Genomic DNA, 22332 nt, shown 5'->3' on the forward strand with positions numbered 1-22332 from the left:
TAGAATTCGATTTTAACATATGGCACATACTTGCCAGATTACCATACAAATTTACACTTCTTCAGGCGAAAAAATTGTCGAACCTGCTCTTGGTTTATGTTTTAAAGGACTGGAGACACTCGTGTTGAAAATTCGGTATCCGCTTTTACGGCCATATTCGGCAACAATTGCTCTATAGGAAATTTCTGTAGACTGACGTCCACTTTCTTGTGGCACATTAAACAAAACGTCCCAACGCGACGTTTCATGGCATTTTACCGAAAAATGCTTGTCCCTGTGACACCATTTTTTTAATGTATGTACGAAGTCAGCCGTTCCAGTAGCATAAGATGTTAAGTTATTTAGATTTTAAGAAAGCTGGGAGGCAAACGCTCATTTTGAGGTTGTCTCATCATGTGACAGTTGACGGAAAAGAAGACTTCGTGTCAAAAATCTGAATGGAGAATTCCTCGGCCAGTTCATATTTTCCCCGTTTTTTTCTTTGCCAAATTGGAGATAATTCCTGGATTTTTTTAAAAAATCTACCTGTGAAAAACAACTTAAAACTGCAGCCCTATTTTTACTTGAAAACGAGCGGAAGCCATGTGATGCACCGTTTAAAACATCATCACATCCGGAGACGCAAGTTTTCTCCAAATTTCGGGTCATTTCGTTCTTCTCTATATAAAGGTCACAGTGTCCGGACATTCTTCGATGATTCAGCTTCTTCCTGACTAAAGCCACCCTGAAAACGCATAAAAATATCCCAAAAAATCCAAACTCTTGATTGTATACAATTTTCTGATCAGAAGAACATAACAACTTAATCTGCAGAAAAATTGCCCGATAATTATATACAGGGTTATTCAAAAGTTACGCACCACTGGCCATAACTTAAGTTCTAATTATGATATCGATTTGCGGTTTGTGGCGTCCTTCCTCATATCGAGGGGGAAACTTTTTGAGGTACTTCCCACTTCTTCACCCCCCCAGGGGGAGGGGGGGCGGGGGGCAACTCAAAAATTTCAAATGGCAACCCCCATCATGTGATACATCGTTAGAAAGAGCATAAAAAAAGAAAATTTTTGGCGCAAACCCGAAGTCGATCTGACCCCCCTATCAAAAGTTAGGGGGGTCCAAAGGTTATTTGGGGGGTCCGTACCTTCATTTTTTAGAGTAGCTTCGGCGGCTCTTAGACATACCGTTTCTCTTTTCAAAGAGTCCTTGAATACTCCAGGTCTGATACCGAAGTCTTCATATTGCCCCCGGGCCACCACAGCCCCCCCCGTAGGGGGGATGGGCCTGTTACAATGAAACATTGCATTAAAATGCGGAAAGTCACAGAAGAGCTTCAAACTTAGCATCAAATCCGAGTGGAACTTCTTGCCAATGTTAACGCAAACGCAGCCTGCGACTTTAAAGTGAGTTTTCAAAACTCTTAGCCCCCTGCCCCCCTCATTTTTGGTTGCAGAGCGGGTAAAAACCGGGAAATTCACTACAAATAAGCCCGAAACTAATGTCCAACTTGAGGAGGACCCTTGAAACGTTGCGATCAGTCGGAGCATTGAAATACAGGGACTGCCGCCCCCTTAAAGTACGGAAACATCCATAAAACCCCCGCTGCCCCCCTCATTTTTTGTTGCGGAGCGGGTAAAAACCGGGAAAATCGCCAGAAATGATGCCCGAAACTACTGTCCAACTTGACGCGGACCCTTGCAACGTTGCGCCCAGTCGGAGAACTGCAATATAGGGACTGCCGCCCACTTTAGGGACGGAAACATCCATAAAACCCCCGCTGCCCCCCTCTTTTTTCGTTGCAGAGCTGGTAAGAACCGGGAAATTCGCCAGAAATGATGCCCGAAACTACTGTCCAACTTGACGCGGACCCTTGAAACGTTGCGCCCAGTCGGAGAGCTGCAACACAGGAACTGCCGCGCACTTTAAGGATGGAATCATTCATAAAACCCTTCGCTGCCCCCCTCATTTTTCATTGCGGGGCTGTTATAGGAACCGGGGCATCATTTCTGGCGAATTTCCCGGTTCTTACCAGCTCTGCAACAAAAAATGAGGGGGGCAGCGGGGGTTTTATGGATGTTTCCGTACTTTAAGGGGGCGGCAGTCCCTGTATTTCATTGCTCCGACTGATCGCAACGTTTCAAGGGTCCTCCTCAAGTTGGACATTAGTTTCGGGCTTATTTGTAGTGAATTTCCCGGTTTTTACCCGCTCTGCAACCAAAAATGAGGGGGGCAGGGGGCTAAGAGTTTTGAAAACTCACTTTAAAGTCGCAGGCTGCGTTTGCGTTAACATTGGCAAGAAGTTCCACTCGGATTTGATGCTAAGTTTGAAGCTCTTCTGTGACTTTCCGCATTTTAATGCAATGTTTCATTGTAACAGGCCCATCCCCCCTACGGGGGGGGCTGTGGTGGCCCGGGGGCAATATGAAGACTTCGGTATCAGACCTGGAGTATTCAAGGACTCTTTGAAAAGAGAAACGGTATGTCTAAGAGCCGCCGAAGCTACTCTAAAAAATGAAGGTACGAACCCCCTAAATAACCTTTGGACCCCCCTAACTTTTGATAGGGGGGTCAGATCGACTTCGGGTTTGCGCCAAAAATTTTCTTTTTTCATGCTCTTTCTAACGATGTATCACATGATGGGGGTTGCCATTTGAAATTTTTGAGTTGCCCCCCGCCCCCCCTCCCCCTGGGGGGGTGAAGAAGTGGGAAGTACCTCAAAAAGTTTCCCCCTCGATATGAGGAAGGACGCCACAAACCGCAAATCGATATCATAATTAGAACTTAAGCTATGGCCAGTGGTGCGTAACTTTTGAATAACCCTGTATAAAAGACACATGAAAAAAACCTGGACCGAACCGGGGAAGAAAAAAAGCGAGGAAATGAGACGTCGATTTTCTGTTATTGCGAAACCGAGACTCCGGTACCGATCTCCCGTCTCCAAGCCTCGGTCTTGCTGTTACACCAAAATGACGACTCATTAGTGCGCCGTTTTTTTTGTCCGGTTAAAAATAGAATTGTCATACACTTTGAACGTTCCGGGTTTATTTAATTTATCTCACGCATTGTTAAGCAGCCTTCCTCAGATTAAAGTTGTAATGTCCATTGAAAGAAAACGGTTTTAGGTAGTTTTAAAAACATTTATAAGAACTTTCCGGAACTTAAATTCCTGGGATTAAACTTCAGATGTGCACCAGCTTTTATTGATACAAAACATGAACTAACTACATCAATCGCATCTTCTCCTGCAGGACAAGACGGCAGAGTGTTTTTGTTGATACTCCGGTACCGCTTCAATGACCAAAATTGACAAAAAATAAATCGACTCAAAAATTGAATTCTTTAAAATTAGGAAATACTATTTCTGTATCATTTTAGAAACAATACGTTTACTTAAGCAGATAAGAGCTTTCATTAAAACAGTATTTTTTATTGAAAATGAAGTCATACAGTCATACAACGCATTTCTGCGCTGAAATCCTTTTCCCAGTAAAGATCACATAGTAGAAGGTTGCCTCTCTATTGCTGGTAGTGAAGCCAGTTTAGTTCACGAGGTAAAGACAGGTTGTTGAACTTTTGATGTGGAGAAATCAACTGACATTGACTAAGAAGGGGAGAAAATGTATAAATTTCAAATGGACTCCTCTTTACATTTCAGTCTAAAAGAAAAAATAATAATAAATTAAATTAATTTTAGTAAATATGTGAGAAAATTAAGAGGAAGTAATTATAAAATAAATAAATGACACAAATTATGCGAAATAAAGGGTACAATTAAAACAAATCAAATAAAAAAATTAAAATTAGGAAAAGAAAAAAAAGTAATAATTAAAAAATTAAAATAAATAAATGAAAAAAAATTAATAAATAAACGGAAAAAATTATATTCAATAAATGGAAAAATTTAAAGTGAAGAAAAAGAAAAAATTGAAACAACGTATGGAAAAGTTTAATTAAAAAATAAATTGAAAAAATTTAATTGAATGGTAAAAAAAAACAATAAAAAAAGTAACACGAATACATGAAAAAATACAATAAATTAATGCAAAAAATCACGTCTTTTAAGAATCAAATGTTCCATTTTTCGTCAAAAGGAATACTACATTTAAAGGAGCTTCAAATGAGCACACTTCACATATAATTAATATTCATTGAGAACTTTAACAGGTTCTCTCTCGTTGGCTGGAGCCTAACTAACACGTGGTAGCTATCAACCCCTCTGTGCCTCTAAAACAAGCACCTGTTATTGAAGCATCATTACACAAAACTGCTCTAAAATATTACAATGATCTCATAAATATAAAAAAGAAGCAATTGAAAAGCTGTCGGTACAATATTTACAGAAGATAACAAAAGAGTCAGATCACGCCAGATAGGCACTTTGATTTCTGCAAATGCGATACGTTGTTTCCCTCTACATTTTCGCATTTCAGGTTTATTTTAGAAACACGTAAAATTTGAGCTAAACATTGTGATTATTCCCTAGCTTCTTTCTCGAAACTCTTTGAATTGGATGTACATTTTCAGCAGAATTTCTACAATTTACAGAAAGAAAAAAGATCAAATTCGGGCCGACTACCTATTGAGAACATGGAATAAAAAAGAGGAAAATTAGAAATTTAACAAAACGTAAAGTAGAAAAAGTCCAAAATATATCAGTATTAAAGCTTTGTGTCTAACACTCACAGCAATCACATTAAGAAAGAAAAACAAAATGATATAAGTCCATTCACCACAGCAGTAACCAAATACCTAAGTCATTGTTTTATTGTCATTGAAGTTAGGATGACCGAGGAAATGAAGTAATCTTATCATGTTTTCGAGGAGTTTTGAGACTGCCAAATTTCTTGAAAGGTATCATGAAAATATATTTCATTCTTTTTAGTATCCCTTATTAAGGATACGGCGTAAGGAAACAGATTTTTAGATCCTTCTGACAGTGTCTATTTCTTGAGAAAAAGTATGAAGAAGCTATTCCTTGAACCCCAAAAAAATTTCTTCTTAGTGTACATTCTAAAATTGTTTTCTGTCTACATCACATGCTCTGTTCACGTGATAGACGCACTCATCAGTGGATGCCACAAAACAACACCCAAAAACAGTGAGGTTGATTTTACACATGCTGATGTAAAAAAAAGGGTGCAAGTACTTAAAAAATGATGAATTACTCGCCACAACAGTTAGTTTTACATTTTGGCATCGCTAATATGACTACTGGAGCGCGTACTTCAGCGTTTCATAAGTTCTCGCACACTTTTTTATATCCGAAATTTTACATCAACTTTACTCATTTTCGGTGAAAAACATGAATCCAGAAACAAAGCATGCAAAAGTAGAACTCAAAGGGGATTTCTTTCAATATTTGTACAACTCGGAGATCCCAAAATTTTTAGATGGATGTATCAAAATAGTCTTCCGTACATCAACTTGCACATATACCATTTGCAAAATAACTAGAATCAAATTTTTACAATTATTGCAATTAGGAACTACTTTTTCTGACTCATTTTCAAATCGACATTTGATCCGTTACCTTCTTCATGCAGATATTTGCTTGTACTGATGAACTAGATATATCAGGCCCTTATTAAAAAATGAACTAAATTTTGCCACAAGAAATTACTATTTCTGGCGTATTTTAAGACAACATATTAGCCACACACATGTGCCATATAATATGCAACGTATGTGTGTGTGAATTATTTTCCTATACAAATGGGTGCTTTTACAGATGAGCCAGAAATAGTTCCTAATTGCATAATAAGGTTCCAATATGATCCAAATTTCTCACTTTGGACAATGCCCGTATTTGTTACATTTATTTACCATTCTTACGTAGTGGTGATGCGTGGATTGAAACTTTAGATAGAAACAAATATAGGGGGAAAACCTAATAACGGGGGTCTGGGGATCTTCCCCAGGAAAATTATTTAAAATTAGTTGCTCTTCATGTGTATTTTTTGACTGTTTTCATGGTGAAATTTCATCATCAAACAAAAACCACATTCTCTAAAACTTATTGCTTGCCCCGTGCGCGCTGTCACTGCCAATCTCCAAGGTTATTTTCGCGAGGGTGCAGCACTCATCAATTGAGTAAAGTTAAACCAACCAAAAACGTAAAAACGAGCGCTTGTATCTAAAAGAACGGAGGAAATGCAAACCCGCTCTGATTTTCTGCGCCTAAGTGAATGTGTATAAACGCAGAGCTCCATGTGCGGCAAAGGGAAATATTGAAAGTAGCCTTTTACTTCTACAACTTATTTAATGTTTCGAGTTCACTAAAAATACCTACGTGCCTTTAACGATCACAGCAATAAAGTTGAAGCGCTAGCTCTCAAAGAACAACAAATTCAACTCATTATCACGTCGAAATTACCGTTAAATCAGAACTAATGTTGAAGCCAACAACTCCAGTCACTGATCTAACTAAATCGCGGAAAAGAAGCTAATTTAAATTACTTCATACCTGACAATTACATTATTTTCTTAAAATGATCCGTCGTAGCCTTGTTAGGTACGTGGTGGTACTTAAAACATGTATATATATATATAGAGAGAGAGAGGAGGTATTGTCCTTTGTGGATCCAAAATCTTACTCCAAATCTTACTCCAAAAAAAATTTGGATCGTACAACGCGCAAATTACTTTGAGTTCACCATACAAGGAAGTATGATAGCTTGTTTCTGCTGAATGGAACCATCAAACGGTTTTGAAAGAAAGAGTCTGCTCTTTAGCTGAAGGCCGTAATAATGAATGAGGATCATTGAGCGCCAGTAACCTCAGCGGCGATGATAAGAGCGATCCACAGGAGTTGCATGGTCTTTAACTCAAACCCTGTCCACAACGCTCTTTTCACATGCCCACGCTTCAGGAGTGCCCTTTGCAGTCGATAAGCAGAACTAATTCCGTTTGTTTTAATATCTCATCCCGCTTTTCTATTTCCCCAAAAGGATTCACGTCCACCTGTGCATTGTTTCTACGCAGCATTTTAAAAGACGCCCCATCTTTCCCACAAGTCTCCAGTTCCGTTTAGCAGAAAACGTCCTTGCGAAAGTGAAAAAAGTTGTTGCCGTACGTTATATTTATTTTTAGCCAACAAAATATGCCCCGTTGCATTTAGATTCTAGCTACCACTCCGTTTTAATGACACTGAACATGGTTGTTTCGTAATTAGAGGAACTCCTAAGAAAGTGTTAAAAAAAAATTGACAAAAATCCCTACAAAAACAGGCAAATGGAAGCTTGAAAGAGTTTTGGATCATTTGAAGAAGCAAGTGTAGTGGCAAAGGGAATATTTTTTCTGTGGTTCGTCTACTGTGTGACTGTTACGGTCTGGTCCTGGTACCCCGATTATTGTTGGTAAGCACAATTCACGTACACAGTAGGGTGTGGGTACAATTCCTTAATTCAATTCCTCCTGATGACAATTCCTCGGGCGGTCCTCCTTCTATTGTGTTTAGATATTGCTATGGTGACAACATGCAGTCAACTCCACTTGTTGTGATGGCAAATGATAACGTAATGGCGAACATCGGGCAGGGTACTCCTATTCCCAAGTAACAGACCACCCTGCGGAGCTTAGGACCCGGCTTCCCTCTGAAACAAAAATAAACAAATCTTTCAGTTTTAGTTAGTTTTTTCTTTTTTTAAATCGTTGCACTGATTAACGATTTTTATTATCAAGTTTTGCTTTTAAGCGGGTTACTGGATAAAGTTCATTTATTTTTTTCTTGGTTTAGGTCAACACTGTAATGTTTTGTTTTCCGTGTGACTTTTACCAAGGTGTTGTTGGTGAAAGATACTTAGAAAAGAAGTTCTATACCATTAATACATGTAATGTCCAATATGTTTCGGCATTACGACATCTTCAAGGGGCCTGTACCAATTGGATTTCAATTACTCCTACATTATAGTAGTATGCGTCAAACGTAGCTTAATAAACAGTATTGCACAAACATTTCATCACTGATTCTTGTTTTCTACGAGAGGATTCACATAAAAGCATAGTTGATTCTGTCAGAGACGACAGCTTTGATCATGAGTTGAGCTGCGTGTACCTGCACAACCAGGTCCCACCTTTTTCTGGAGAATATGCGTCGATATTGCGATCATAGAGAATCTGCTGGAAGGTTAAAGGGTCGAGGTGTAAGGGTGGGCCGATTATGGATTTTTAGGGGTCAATTTAACGGAAAATTTTCTATATTTTCCAACTCTAATGAAAATAAATCCTAGTTCGACCGGGAACCACGACTTTAAGGATCGTGAGCAAACCCCCCCCCCCCCCGCAGGGAATCTTGGGAGAGGGGTGGGGGTTGTGAATGTGAAATTTGGAATTTTTTGGATCGATTCCCAATTCAACCCCGCGGTTCTGACCCATAACAAACGAGAAAAAAGTCTGGCATGTTTGTCCTGGGACACCATACATTTTTATTTCATTTTAACTTAAAGTTCAGACAACCTCGCTAATTTTGCTCGTTTCACTCGAACCATTAGGTTTCTGATGTTTATTCAACGTACCAATAAAATAATGATAACAAACAAAAAGACTTAAGGTGAATCCAGGCTTGGAACTTGGCGATTTCGCCACCACGTCGCGCTGCTCAGAATAGCCGCATATATTTGCCAAAATAATAAAAACCGTAATACTTATTCAAGATTGGGGATCCAAGGGATATAGCAATATACTTGAGGAACACTCAGTAAAAAAATCTTCTCAAAATCCCAAAATTAAAGTCGTAACTACGGCGGAGAGTAATTCCCATTGCGGGAAGGGGAGAGAAAGAGACAGAAGATGAGGGATTCGGTTGCGCGCTCGGCCGCCGCCGCTACCGGGCTGAAAGTTTCAGCCGTACTTTCTCTGCGCTTGTAATTCTAATTTCCAATATTTTCGGCTCAAAAAATCAAGCAAAAAATAATTTATATCTTGTGGATCTGCTTTTTGTAATTTGAACAATATTATTTCAGTAATCGTCGAAGGAGAGTGAAATTCTCAGTGGTGACTGGTGGCGCTATCTCTAATCTTGAATTATCCCTAATCGAACCCTGGATTCACCTTAAACAAGATCTATATATTCTCCTTTCTGTCTAAATAAATAGAGGATTAATTTATTATTGCATTTACAAACATACATACCTAAACAAACCATTCATCTTTTTGGCTAGATGAAATGTCACTGGAAAAAAAAGAAAACATAGGTGTTAAGACAGATGGGAACGTCTGGAATGAGATGAATTACCATGGACAGACCGATGGAAGACAATGTCGTCTATAGATTTGAGTACACAACTTACAATCATAGTACCATGTTTTAATCAGGTTTTATTTTTAGGATGTCCTGTATTGTAAGAAATTACGTGCGTTGTTAGTAAAATACCATATTTGAGCAGATAAACAATTTCACCCGGGCTCCGTTACGATAAAAACCCTCTGACCAATATTTGTTGAATACATGAGTAATACTCATGTCAAGTGAACTGTTTAAATACGCACGGATGATTAAGATATCGTTGGTGGATGTGACTTTATTGATTTTGTATCAAGAATTTCTCGGTTTTCCGAGACGAACGTTTTTGAATAAAGAGTCCATAGAGCTCGTAAGACATTACTATGGTATTACACGCCTCACACTACATTTTCATGGCATTACCCGCACGTGATCAAAATGATTGAATACTTTGGATCACTATGTTGTGAGAAAAAGAAACAGCATTTACATTAAAAGAAGAAGAAAAACAAGCAGTAAACTCCAACACAATGTAATACTAAGTCACGTCATTAAATCATTTATAAATTTGATTAGTTTTTATCTACAGAGAAGTTAATATAACTGAATAGCACATGAAGGGAATACAAAATCTGTGACAACTGACGATGAATCGTGCATATATTTTTTCAAAAAATATCGAATCAATTCTGACACGCTGATTTTATGACAGGATCGATACTTTTGATTACGTTTCAATAATACAGTTTGACTTATACTTTGGTAGATATAGAAATACTCATGAGTCAAAGGAAAAATTCCTTTCATTCTCATGAGAGGTCCCAAATGTTACGATTTTTTCGATTCATCAGGGTTCGAATTGGATCGGATCGGATGATACTCATGGTACTTTAGGTGTATACTAGATTGATTACTTTCGAAAGGAGGGGCCGTAACTCAGCCTTCACCTGGCTGCCAGGCTCAGGTGGGGTATATCTACTTTAAGAAAAACAGTCGCTCAACTGCGACTAAAGTTCTAAAATATGCAGTGGCTCGTCGGACGGAAATCACGGTTACATCAAAGCATCAAGTTACTCCTTTACAAGTCAATTTAGAGGCATTTTTTGAACTTTGGTTGCCAATCCTGGGGTAGTGCAGCCAAGTCAAATCTTGATAAAAAAAAAAGAAGTGATGCAAATGAAGATCTTGAGAGATATTGTTGAAGCTATATGGTTTAAGAGGAATGCGGATACTCGCGCGGACGTCAACAATAACTCAGTGGAGGACTACATCACCAAGATGTACACAGCATATGAGGATCGTTTACACCGGCACCCCAACCCTGAAGCGCTTATGCTCCTGGAACGAGACCGGTGCATTCGAAGGCCAAATCGTCACAAGTCCCATGAGCTTAAAGTCCAAGGCTTTTCAAAGTTTCCATAAATAATTACGCCTAACGTGCCGTTCCACGCTTCTAGGACGTGATCGGGGTTCCAAACAACACCAGATCAATCAAAAAGACGTTTTCATTTTGCAAACATTTTGTTTTAAAATTCTACTTATTTTGTAAAGGTAGTACATTTTTCATAGTTTAAATTTTTAATTGGTCACAAACGATTGCGGTGGACGCACGGTACATTTGAGCACAGTTTTCCCTCGAAAAAATAAGCTGTTTGGTGCAACACTAGTTACATCCATTCAGGAAGACAACTGCGGATGCATTCCGGCCTCGTTGGGCCAATCCTCAGTGCAGTGCAAAACTGGGCTCGAATGAGCTCATGAGCTGATGTATTTTTAACGCAAGCTGCCAAAAACTCCAACAACTATATATTTAACTAGCCATTCTGGACGCACTTTGCGCGTCCGTCACGGCCAGCCAAGGGGCTGCGCCCCCTGGACCCCCGGTCACTCGCGTAGCGAGTGACATTCGACAGTCGGCTCGCTCCGCGAGCCATTTTTCTCAGTGATTGGACGTTTGATCACTAAGATGTATACATTTTGGAGACTCTGGAGGCAAAAATGATTTCGTCACAGAACCTTGTTGCCGGAGCGTGCCATCATTTGCACATGATAGATGTGTGGAGATGAAGCGATGAAGGGGATCGATAATTTCTTCAAAAACGTATTTGACTGGGACGCCATCCCATTGAGTGGCGGAAAAAGACAATCTATGGATCTCCTTCCGCAATTTGACTCGCTGAAGTAGCGTGTGTAGGTGTCCCTCGCATCAAAATCGGAGCTCATAACCCGTCACCCGCGGGCGGAGGTTGAAATTGAAGGTAGAACCGCGAAAAACTCGATTTTTAGCCATTTAGGGCTCCGGAGCCACTTCTCGCAGCCAAAAAATGTGAATATCGGCAAAACTCAACTATTTCTGTTGAATGCATCGTCAACTGCCAAACATCCAAAAATTTCCTGACTTCGTGTAGGAAGGACGATTTCGGCCCAAATCGCAACCCCTCCTTTTAGATCGGCATGAAGAGTCGTAATCATTGAATGGATCCTTCAGAGGACCGATTCTGTAGACCCGATCATTGTATCCATTTTATTTTTCTCTCCACGCGGCCGATTCAGATCGATTCTGAAGAATCAACCCTCAGCACAAGAATTACCATGGTTACACCGGCCCAATCAAAATTAAGGCAAACTATTTTCCATCTTTTTTTAGTGAAAATAATCGTGAAGGATGCTCCTCTACCATAAAACATTTCATGCATCAGGTCGTTTTCTTCAAAGATATCGTCTGTCACCCTACTCAGAAATTCATCCATGGGTAAATGAGATCGGTACCAGGGTACCTATTCTTGACCATCACCTTAACATTTTAACTTTAAGCGTGGACCAAGAGAACAAATAAGGAGCCCCAACTCTAGTTAGCTGCGACACTGGTTTCATTTTCATTGGACGGAATCTCTTGCAATTGTGACGCTGACGGTGCCTGGTAGAAGGTCTACTGAACTAAACCGTAAAATGGATTTCCTGGTTTTATGTTAATCAGAGTACCTTGATACGCAGAATATGGCCATGGTGGTTACCACCTCTAATTAGCTCAGCCATCTTAAGCTGAATGAAGCCTCTAGGGCCAAAAAATAGCGGACGCTGTAAGAAAATGCAAATACAAAATGACGCATAATGCAGTTTTATTTGCAAAAAACTTTATTCAAACGAATTATTACATAGTTTTACGGCTATTCGTATCCGATTCTCGAGTAAAATCATCTTTGATGTAGTAAGGGCGCCAAAAAGTGCGGTTGGTGATTACCGTCAAAATTTGGCAATGCTGCCCCCCACCCATGCTCAAAAACCAAAACAAAGCGCCGCCATCTTTGAGCTCTACTCACCCTCATAGTGCCCAATGGCCATACTCTTCCTATGAAAATACTCTAATGTTAATGCATACACCATGCATAGGTTAGGTTCAGGCTGTCTGGTCAAAAATCGTATTTACACTTTTGGAATGCTCGTTTCCAGCGATCAATATGACTTTCAATGATGATTTCTGGAGTATCGCTAGTATCCTGTCGTTAATTTTTGTCGTGAGGTCCTTTAATTCGGAGCGAGCATTGTTTGGAAGTCTACCTAAGACCGTGCACCACTGCAGAGTTAGTTCTTCGCATCCTCTTCCAGGTTCGCTGCAGTCGCACGGTGACGGCTTTTAACACAGGTTAGGTACATATGTATAACATAATACGTATAACACGACCACGTATGGATTCAGCGAGTGATACGTGATGATTACTCGCGTGCTGTTGGATAGATGAAAATGAGAGAGTTTGGTGGTAAGTCACCTGTCAGAGCCATGGCGACCCGACTGTGGCTGGAGTAAAGGCGGGCCGGGTCCACGCTGTACCCGAGCAGTCAGCCCGCAGGGTGGCGAAAGTTTCCCGACATGGGAATAATTGTTGTACCACTGATGCCGTTTGATCCGTGTTCCACCATCTCAACTATTCAAACATTTAAAGGAAAGAAAATAAAATTAAATTAGAAGCAACCTTGGAATATAAACACTGTATGATACATATGTATATCATATTGTGTAAAAGTTGCGCGAAGAAACTATATTGTTTCATACAGAAGTGTGTGATGAGCTGAGTTCTTAATATTCTTACAATGTCAGGTATGTTAGTTATAGAATCGTTTTCCAGTTGTGTAAAGTTACAGGATAGCAGAAAATAATAAGCTCTGATCAAACGCATGTTTCTGCGTCGAATGATAATGAAGATATCGTTAAAAGAAAATCCCGATGATTCATGTCATCCATCGCGGTAGAGCATACCATGGCTTTCTTCTTCTTGGTTTCTTCTGCATCCTACGTTAGGCTAGCTCTGTTAACGTAAGTCTCACTGATTGATGCAACCAGGATGGAAGAAACCATAGCATGCTCAACCGCGCCGTCTGACGTTATTAGCGATATCTCCGTTTATATTGGGCGTACAACATTTGCACAGAACTTTCAATCCTTTTCAATCCTTGCAGTAAAAATTGCCTACACAGCAAGGGGCTTCGAAAATCTTAAAATTTTTCAAAGTTCTTTTGCGACGAAATAACGCGTTTCTGGAAAATTTTGTGCAGTACCCTGACCCCTTGATTTTTTTACGCTCTTTCACTCGCCGTAATCCGTTTTTCGAAATATCATCTACCAAAAAAGTTATCGCAATTTTCAAATTCGGGAACGCTTGTGACGTCATTTGTTGAAGACGTACGTCCTTGAAAATACAAAAAATGAATAGAGCGCTAAAAAATACCTCCCTATACAAAGTTTCAGCCACCTATGAAAAAATGACGAGGAGCTATATTAATTTGAACGAAAAAAAATGGCAATTTTGGAAGCGCATAGCTCACGTATGAAGCGTTTTCGAGCATATGTGTATAGGGAAAAGAAGTCTTATTTTGAGCCGAAAAAGCGATTCTGAAAGTTAAGTACGTTAACTTCCGGACACCCTGTATATTCAACATTTCGGGGAAGCGCCCCTCCCGCGAGGGGCGCACACTCACTCGAAATTTTCGAATGGTAACTCCCCTTTTGCGATACATCGTTGGGAAGTTCATAAAAAAAGAAAAATTTTCGCCCAAACCGGAGCTCGCTACGACTTTATGGTCTCCATTTATCCTCGGTCAAAGTTCAAAATAGGCCTGTTTTCAAAAAATCATAACTCCGGTTCAGAGAGGTGCAGAAAGGCAAACAAGGCAGCAAAATTTTCAGCGTTGCATGTACTTTCAGGAAAAAATCGTCGGAATCCTTACCTTTTTTTATTAACTTTCCAAAGGTGTATCACAAAAGGGGGGTTACCATTTGAAAATTTCGACTTAGTGTGCGCCCCTCGCGGGAGAGGCGCTTCCCCAAAATTTTGGGTATGCCAAAGAGTATACAAATCTTATTGATCTAGAGGCATCCTCAAAATTTCGTTTTGATACATGCATGGGTTCAAAAGTTAGAAGAGGGGGGGGACTTATCGCTCACGCTGTATGTTTGTCAACGCACGTAGTTTCTTTCAACATAAATAGTCCGAACTAATTGTATGTACGTGCACAGAAAAAATGGATTACTGCTTTAACAATTAAATTGTTACAAAATATGTCCGACATGTTTTAAATGTACATTTTACAATAAATGGAAGCTAATCCAACCACAGGGGTGGTTAAAGTGGCATTTCCTATTGTAAAATCTTCATAGAAGCATGTTGGACACTTTTTTAACCAACAAAATTGTTGAATCAGCAATTTCATTTCGAAATTTTGAAGAGGTAGCATGAAAATTCTGAAATTCGAATGTTGCCTAAGTCTATAATGTACTGGTGCTGGTGTGAAAACTCACTTGGGTAGTGAGGAGTAATGGTGGTCTGTGGAGCAAGAGCGGAGCGGTTGGGGTCGGGTTGCCGGCTGCGGCGGTTGGGGCAGTGGCAAAGGCCAAGCCAGCCCATGCAGAAGCACGCCCCGATGCATACGAGCAGGATGACCAGCACACACACCAACACTGTGATGACGTAGCTCAGGCTCATCCCCAAGATCTGCCGGTACTCGTCCGCTGGAAAAAAAAAAAACAACAACATCCCCATATTACTACCCGATTCGCTCAAACACTCCATAATTTCCATCGTATCCTAATCCGTCATCATTCCAATCCAACTTGAAAAGTTTCAACTTCGTCCAGCCTTGATTATTCTCATGCAACTAAAGACTATTTTAGACGCGTTGTTAAAGTCTACATTGCAAACGACGATGATTTGCCGAGCTCAGCGGAAATATTGTTAAACGATTTGGAGTTATCTGAAGACCGGTCATTTTGTAAACAAAAGAGGAATCTTGTCAGCGCTCAGTTAGGGTCCGAGGCCCGCTGAGTCACTGACTGATTTTGCTGACAAGATGGCACCTTTTGTTTACTTAAGTTTACGTCGTGCTGAGCGGATAACTAAAAATGGCGGACCGACGTCATTTCGATGACTTCAATTATTATATTTAACATCGAATCTTTATTGATTTAGCGTTAGTTTCGAAAAGATCTAACACGTTGCGACCCTGAAATCCGCACTGAAAAAAAAATATTGCTGAAAATGCCGTGCACGCGGGTATTTCATGGCATGGTGTAGCTAAAAAACGAACGTGCAAACCATGCAGGTAAAATCGCTACACAAATTTCAGCTAACTTACACACACGTGTGTAGGTGATTTTGCTCTTTGAAAAGCTACGTCTGTTACCTTTTTAGTTATACTTCCGTAAATTTCGCTATTTTTCCGTAAATTCCGCTATTTCAGCCTAACTATTGAGCTATTTTTACTGTTCGCAAAGTACCAATACCAAAAAATGCAGTTACACTTCCAAGCCACTCGATGCAAGATTAACTGCATGAAGGCGCGCAGATGTAGCAAATCGGTGTAGCAATTTGTGCTAGTCATTCACTTGATTCAACACCGTGCACGGATATAAGAAAGTTTTACGAAGTGAAGCAAATTTTGCTCGACCCTAAATCGGTAAATTAGCGATCCTTTTTTTCAGTTCGGTTTTGAAACATATGATTATTTTAAAAACACATGCAGTTTTTTTAAGGAGCCTGTTGCAAACTTCAGCTTGAGCAAAAGAGAGAGTTATTTCTTACAAAAAATGGCTCAAAAATAACGATGAGCGCATTAAGAAATTCTAAAAAACACTTCCCGCAAAAAAAAGCAATTTCTTTAATTCTCCCGCTTCAAAAACTATACTCCAGCACAGGTCAAGGTTTCGCGAGATGATTCGTCTCATCCAACCTTTGCACATTACAATGGTACACAATATTCATCATGGCTGACGTTTCCACGAGCAAATCATTAAGAATTACTACAGTCTGTATCAGCGGAAATAATGTGTAAATATAATCATTCCGGATAGTAAAATCCCGTCTCATCGCGTGTGTTTTGGCGGGTTGACGTCGGTCATGTTGAAATTTGCGTAGCTTTTTAATGCACGAGGGATTGATGTGATCTGATTGATGAGTCTGATTACAGCGGGCTCATCTAAAGATTGTGACCTGTCAATAGCTGAAAAAATAATGAAAATTGGCCCAGTAGAAGGCTCAAATGAACTGAAACAAAAAATAAAAATGTATTTCGTTTAAATGGGAGAGTATGAAACTTTACCAGGTCATATACTAAGACCTGGGTCAAATTTTCAAAATCTAAATAGAGCAAGATCATTTAGAGACAATTGCTGGTTGGTTGCCGCAAAAATTATGAAAAAGTTGCCCGGTAGAACACCAGAACTAAGCGTTACTGGAAATTAAAATTTAGGAGGCTTGAGATCTATCCCAGACTCTACGGCGTTCTACCCTCCCTCTATTCCATCCCCTCCTAACTGATACAGCACCATCATCTTCCTTCATTTCCTAAACGTTCTTTTACAGCCTTCCAATGCGATAAGTATTTAGTTCCGGAATCCTGTGGGCCAAACTACTCCTTTTGAATTGTAATTTCTGCAATTTTTAAGCCTTTAGATTAGCAACCATTAATGCAATCTGTCTAAACGTCAAAAATGCTACATTCAGTATCAAAGTAGATTTCGCCACACAAAAAGTACAGCATATTACCTACGCCATTCACGACGGTGGCAAAATACCTATACCATCGTTTCTTTAACCTCAGTTTCATCCAAGTTTTACAAGTAGGAACCATTGGAAATGTATATGAATCACAGATTGTAGAAACCTAAATTGAAGAAACCATGGTATGTACCAATATGGTAGATGAGGTCGTACGCTGTGGTTTTCAGTGAGTGATAACATACCCGTTAATATTAGACGTAGAATTTTGGCGTTTGTTCAGATCTTATTATTATCACTGATCCGCACGCTTAAACTCTCAGAACATCATTCCGTAATCATTGCAACAGACCCATTGAGCTGGCACTTTCCTTTCAGATGATTGTTTTTAATATCATCCTTTTCAATTATGAACACGAGGTTACAAAATATTATAAAAGTGACGATAACTTACATACGCAGTGAGGACCAACAAATTCATCGGAGCCATCGCCGCAGTGGTCTATCTGATCGCAAACGAGGTCCGTCGCTATACAAAATTCTTGCATGTAACATCGAAAATCCTTGCACGCATGCTCTGAAATTGAAAATCGTAATCAAATTAACACACTTTTCTGATGTTGTCAGCCAGTTGAGTGTAGCATCACCCTAGTTGTCCAAGCATCAATGTACCACATACATCTGCAAAAAATTCAAGGTTGTTCACTAATTGGCAACGTAAGTAAGATACCTAAGAATTCTGTGACACAAGTAAGCTTTTGTGAATTTAACATTAAGTCAATTGAAACGATGAATTTACGAGTTAACTCACTTGGATCTTTGACGGCAGTGATAACTAACTTGAATCCATTAGAGGCAGTTCCCCAATTATCGGTAACATATTTTAATGTAACAAAATTCGTCCGCGTGAATATGGCACCAACAGTCTGAGTGGTGTTCCTACAGGATAAATCGGCCTGAAACAAAAAATGATACACCAGATGAGTTTTTGAATTTTTTAACATACGCAAATATACTTTAAAATCTCAAGGTAGGTACTTATCGTCCCTCAAAAATTGTACAAAAACCAACACTCGGACAGTTTATTTATTTGAATTTTTTCATGTAAGTAGATTATGACGTGCCACCAAAGAGCTTGATGCAAAAACGGCTTTTTTCGCCCCCCCCCCCCTCTGGAAGTTCTTCAGACTTTGTCTATTGATTACTCATACTTGAGCGCTTCTTTTCCCAAATTTGCAGACCCCCAAACAATTTTGGGGGGGGGGGAGCTAGGGGGGGGGTGGAAGTCAAAACCTGTGAACCTCTATATCTCTTGAACGAAGAAAGATATCGAGGTCCAATTTGGACGAAAAATCGTCTAAAATTGCATGCTTTAATATTCTAAAGGTCGAAATCCCGATATCACATTTTAAAGTTAACATATGTGCTTTTTTCCAGTTTTTAGGTCTAGAAAATTTCTTTTAAACGAAATATTTACAAAGATCTCAATTTTTTATTTGAACCAAAACCAGTTTTTTAAATTGTTCGTCTTTTTTCGCATCCAACGAGTGGTCCATGAAGCTGGAAAACCAAACGGTTCCGGAGTTATGATCGATTGAAGTTTCCGCTCAACGCGCGCCGACCGATTTTCGCGCGCAAAAAAGTCGGATTTGACTGTTATTAGATCAGATTGAATGTTCAAACTGAGCAAAATGCTTTATTAGGGACTCTTGGGGGTCGCTGAGTTCAGAAATTACCGATACTTCCAAAAAATTCACGTTTTTAAAATTGCAGCTTCGGACAGGACCACTGAGCGGCCGGTCGGCGCTCAGTGGGCCTCTAAAATAGCGCTGCGGAGCTGTAATTTTAAAAACGTAAATTATTTGGAAGTATCGGTAATTTCTGAACTCAGCTATCGTAGAGGACGCCCTGCCAATTATAGATTGAAGGAATAAGGCTGGAAATGAGGAGATGCGCTCTGCCGGAGGAGCTCTGGCAAGATCGCTGTCAGTGGCGTTTGGGTGTCGCAGAGCGCACAGAAGCGCTATGAGAGCGACTTATTCGTAGCAGTAGTAGTACAACAACATATTTTATACTTTTCTTTTCTTTTCTTTTCTTTTCTTTTCACGAAATTAAAAAATAACTTTCTAGGTTCAAAACTTTGAAAGAAACACATCGAAAAGTACTAATTTTTTGGCTACCGGAAGGAGAGGGAGGGGTTAAGGGGGGTAAGGTTGCCCCCTCTCTCTCAAATTCAAGTATACTTATAGTGGTGATAATGTTTCTTCAATGTAACTTACTCAAAATATAAAAAAATATATAAAAATGTGTTTATAACGAGAGGCTCCTACATCTGAGGGGACTGGGAGAGGACGAGGAGATTTAGAGGGGGAGGGGGGCAGTTAATGGGTGAAAATAGAATTTGGGACCTGTATTATAGAAGACAAACTATGAAAATCATAAAATTCTACAAAAAACAGAGGAAAAAGCATAGCAGCTATCGAATAACCATGTATTCTCAATACGGGCCTCGGAGGCCCGGGTTATAGTCACTCGTGTAGGTAAAAATGGTTAGTCATCTAAGGGTTAACAGTCAGATATTTCCGTGTTTACGGTTAATCTGGATAAGTTTTCTCTTGGTTAGGTCAGCCACACCGACTTGGTTTCTCCATACAATTTTTGGTTAAAGCAACCGAAACCGTATGTCACTGAGATATCAGGGGACGAGGAAAATGCATTTCCCCCATGCACAATGTTCTCATATTTCTCTGGAAGACACGGAGAGACTGCAACTAGGAAGAGGCTAGCGCATTGGACTATCACCAAGCCGACGCTGTTTTGATCCTGGCGGTTTTTCCCTGACTAATGACGAGGTTTTAAACGCCTTCGTTTTTGCTTTATTTTCCTTTTTAATGACTACTAAGCGGGTGGTTGCAATGGTCTTAGCAGGCAATAACAGTCGAACGAACGGCAATAAATGAGAGCAGACCATTTAGTTAGTTCATCCCCAACCGACCGGAAAACCTTATCAGTTCTGACCCAACCGAGAAGATCGCTCTATTTCCGTATATCTGCTTTGTCCTTTGCTTTGGCTATCAATCTCAATAATCAGTCCGTTGAGAGTCGGAGCGAGAGTCTCACAAGCATAGTAAAGAGTAATAGTTGCTCGTGTGAAAGCCAAACTTGGTCTTCGATTCGACATATCCCGTCATCGGAAGGTCAAGAATATGGTATCTGATCTTCTGGAGTAGAGCAATAAGCGAGGAATCCTAGGGAAGGGAGGGGGTGGTCGGCGGAGCCAGTTGGAGTCTTTATGAGACTCATCCATCACCGGAGCCAGGCCGGCAGATACTTGGGCGGATGCGGATATTAACGGACGATCAATTGGATCCAGCCAAAAGAAAAATTCCTAAAGCGGCAAAGCGACCGAGCAGGAGCAGGTGCTCTAAATTGCCGTGAGCATCGAGCCCTACGTGCACTCCCAAACCTACCCATATGATCTAACTTCCAAATCTGGAACTGCCCCGTATCTCCTGTCACTCAGCACTCTTGCCAGAAATAGAACATGCAATTTGATTAATTCCGACAATAGAGCCTCTCCGACCCTCTCTAGAACCCAGGATTGTCATTTAAAGATATTTGAAATAATATCTTGTATTCCGGAAAACCTCCGTCGGAACCTTTAGTTTTCATTCAAAATTACGTTTAGTGATATTGCCATACAGAAAGGTTTTATTTTTAAAAGTCTTTTTCTTATGGAAGTGCCATTAAAAATTAGACTACACAAGAAACGTGATGGTATACCATTTGTTTTTCCCTGAAACTAATTCCAAAACTCGAAAAAAGCTTCATAGCTGAACTGTAATGGAGGAGATATCTTACGCTATCCCAAGAGTCAAAAAAGGCCTTCTATTTCAAAGTCAAACCCTCCATGCAAAGAAAGGGAGCAAATACATTAACAGGGTTGCCACTTCGTTCGGGACTCCAAATTTGGAATCACGGCAACCCTGCTAATGTATTTGCTCCCTATTTTTACATGGAGGGTTTGACTTGATGTAGAGATCTCCTCCATTACGACATCAACTTTGAGAGCTTCAGAATTCGTTTTAGAGAAAACCATTGTATTTCTTGCAAACTTGTATACAAGCAAAAGTACATGAATCACAAATCCTCCAAACATTCTAGAGCTTTATTATGACGTAGAAACTACCAAACCGGTAGATCGGATTTGGTGATCGGAACCAAGATCTGTCCATAAGCCAGTCATTCTCAGAACCAAAATGAGAATCTTCTAAGCATGACGTCAGTCTTACTTCCGCGGAAGCCAGAAAGCTGGGAATCTATGCTTTTCTTATGGAAAGAGGGTTAATTTTTATTGACGAATCTTTTAAAATTCTTTCTTTTAAACCGTTTGAAACTTTTTCAAAGTCGACAAGAACGTTAATACATCAGTATCTAGGGTTTTGATTCAGCTGTATTTGCTTTCTTATATTTTAAATGATTTTTGAAGTCAGTGATGTAACGAGCAATCTAGTGGTATAGATTTGCGTTTAAAAATGGCTAGTGCGGAGTTACATGTAAGAATAAAAAACACAGATTCGGCAAATTCGAAACCCTGAACTCTAATGTCTAAACGTTCCTTTTGACACTCAGAAAGTCGCAAAGGATTTAAAAGTAAAAAAATTTGAATGATTCGTTTATAAAAATTAGTACTCTCCCAGAAGCAAAGCATATTGTGTACGACATTTTTACTTTCTCTCTTTAGAAAAAAAAGTTGAAATTTTATCATTTCTAGACGTTTTAAGGTCTCAGGAGTCAAAAGAACCATACTTGAAAAAATGTGTGTCCGTCCGTCCGACGTCCCCCAAATCTGTCTACAGCGATATCTCAGAATCTATCTGTTCGATTTCATTCAAAATTGGCACAGAACACCATATCTATGGTCTCTTTATGCACGTCAAACGATTTTGGGGTACGCTAAAATTTGGGGGGGGGGGCTACACTAAATTGTCCATTTGGCAAAAGCGAGAAATGTTGTGCGATCCTCGCACCATGATAAGGGGGGGGCGAAGCCCCCCCCACATGCTGGCGCGGGGCGCCGGTACGCGGCGCTTGCGCCGCGCATAAATTGGCCGGAGGCCAATTTTT

At 39.9% G+C, this 22332-nt stretch overlaps 1 protein-coding gene across 2 annotated transcripts in view; it reads right to left on the bottom strand.

The window, feature by feature from the left end:
- Positions 1–2533: 2533 nt before the first annotated feature.
- The window catches only part of loaf (low-density lipoprotein receptor domain containing lost and found), a 175678-nt gene continuing 155879 nt past the window's right edge, over positions 2534–22332 (bottom strand). The window contains exons 3-8 of one of the 2 annotated variants that reach the window (XR_011900201.1): positions 18017–18161; positions 17660–17782; positions 15012–15221; positions 12985–13140; positions 9127–9166; positions 2534–7589 (exon numbers count right to left, since the gene is read on the bottom strand). Coding sequence is in view for 1 of the 2 variants with exons in the window: in XM_072302255.1 (XP_072158356.1) it covers positions 13055–13140; positions 15012–15221; positions 17660–17782; positions 18017–18161 (564 nt within the window). In the remaining variant the exon portion in view is untranslated. The other variant, XM_072302255.1, reaches the window with a different exon arrangement.

The sequence above is a fragment of the Bemisia tabaci genome, chromosome 7 (assembly GCF_918797505.1).
Source record: "Bemisia tabaci chromosome 7, PGI_BMITA_v3".
NCBI lineage: Eukaryota > Metazoa > Arthropoda > Insecta > Hemiptera > Aleyrodidae > Bemisia > Bemisia tabaci.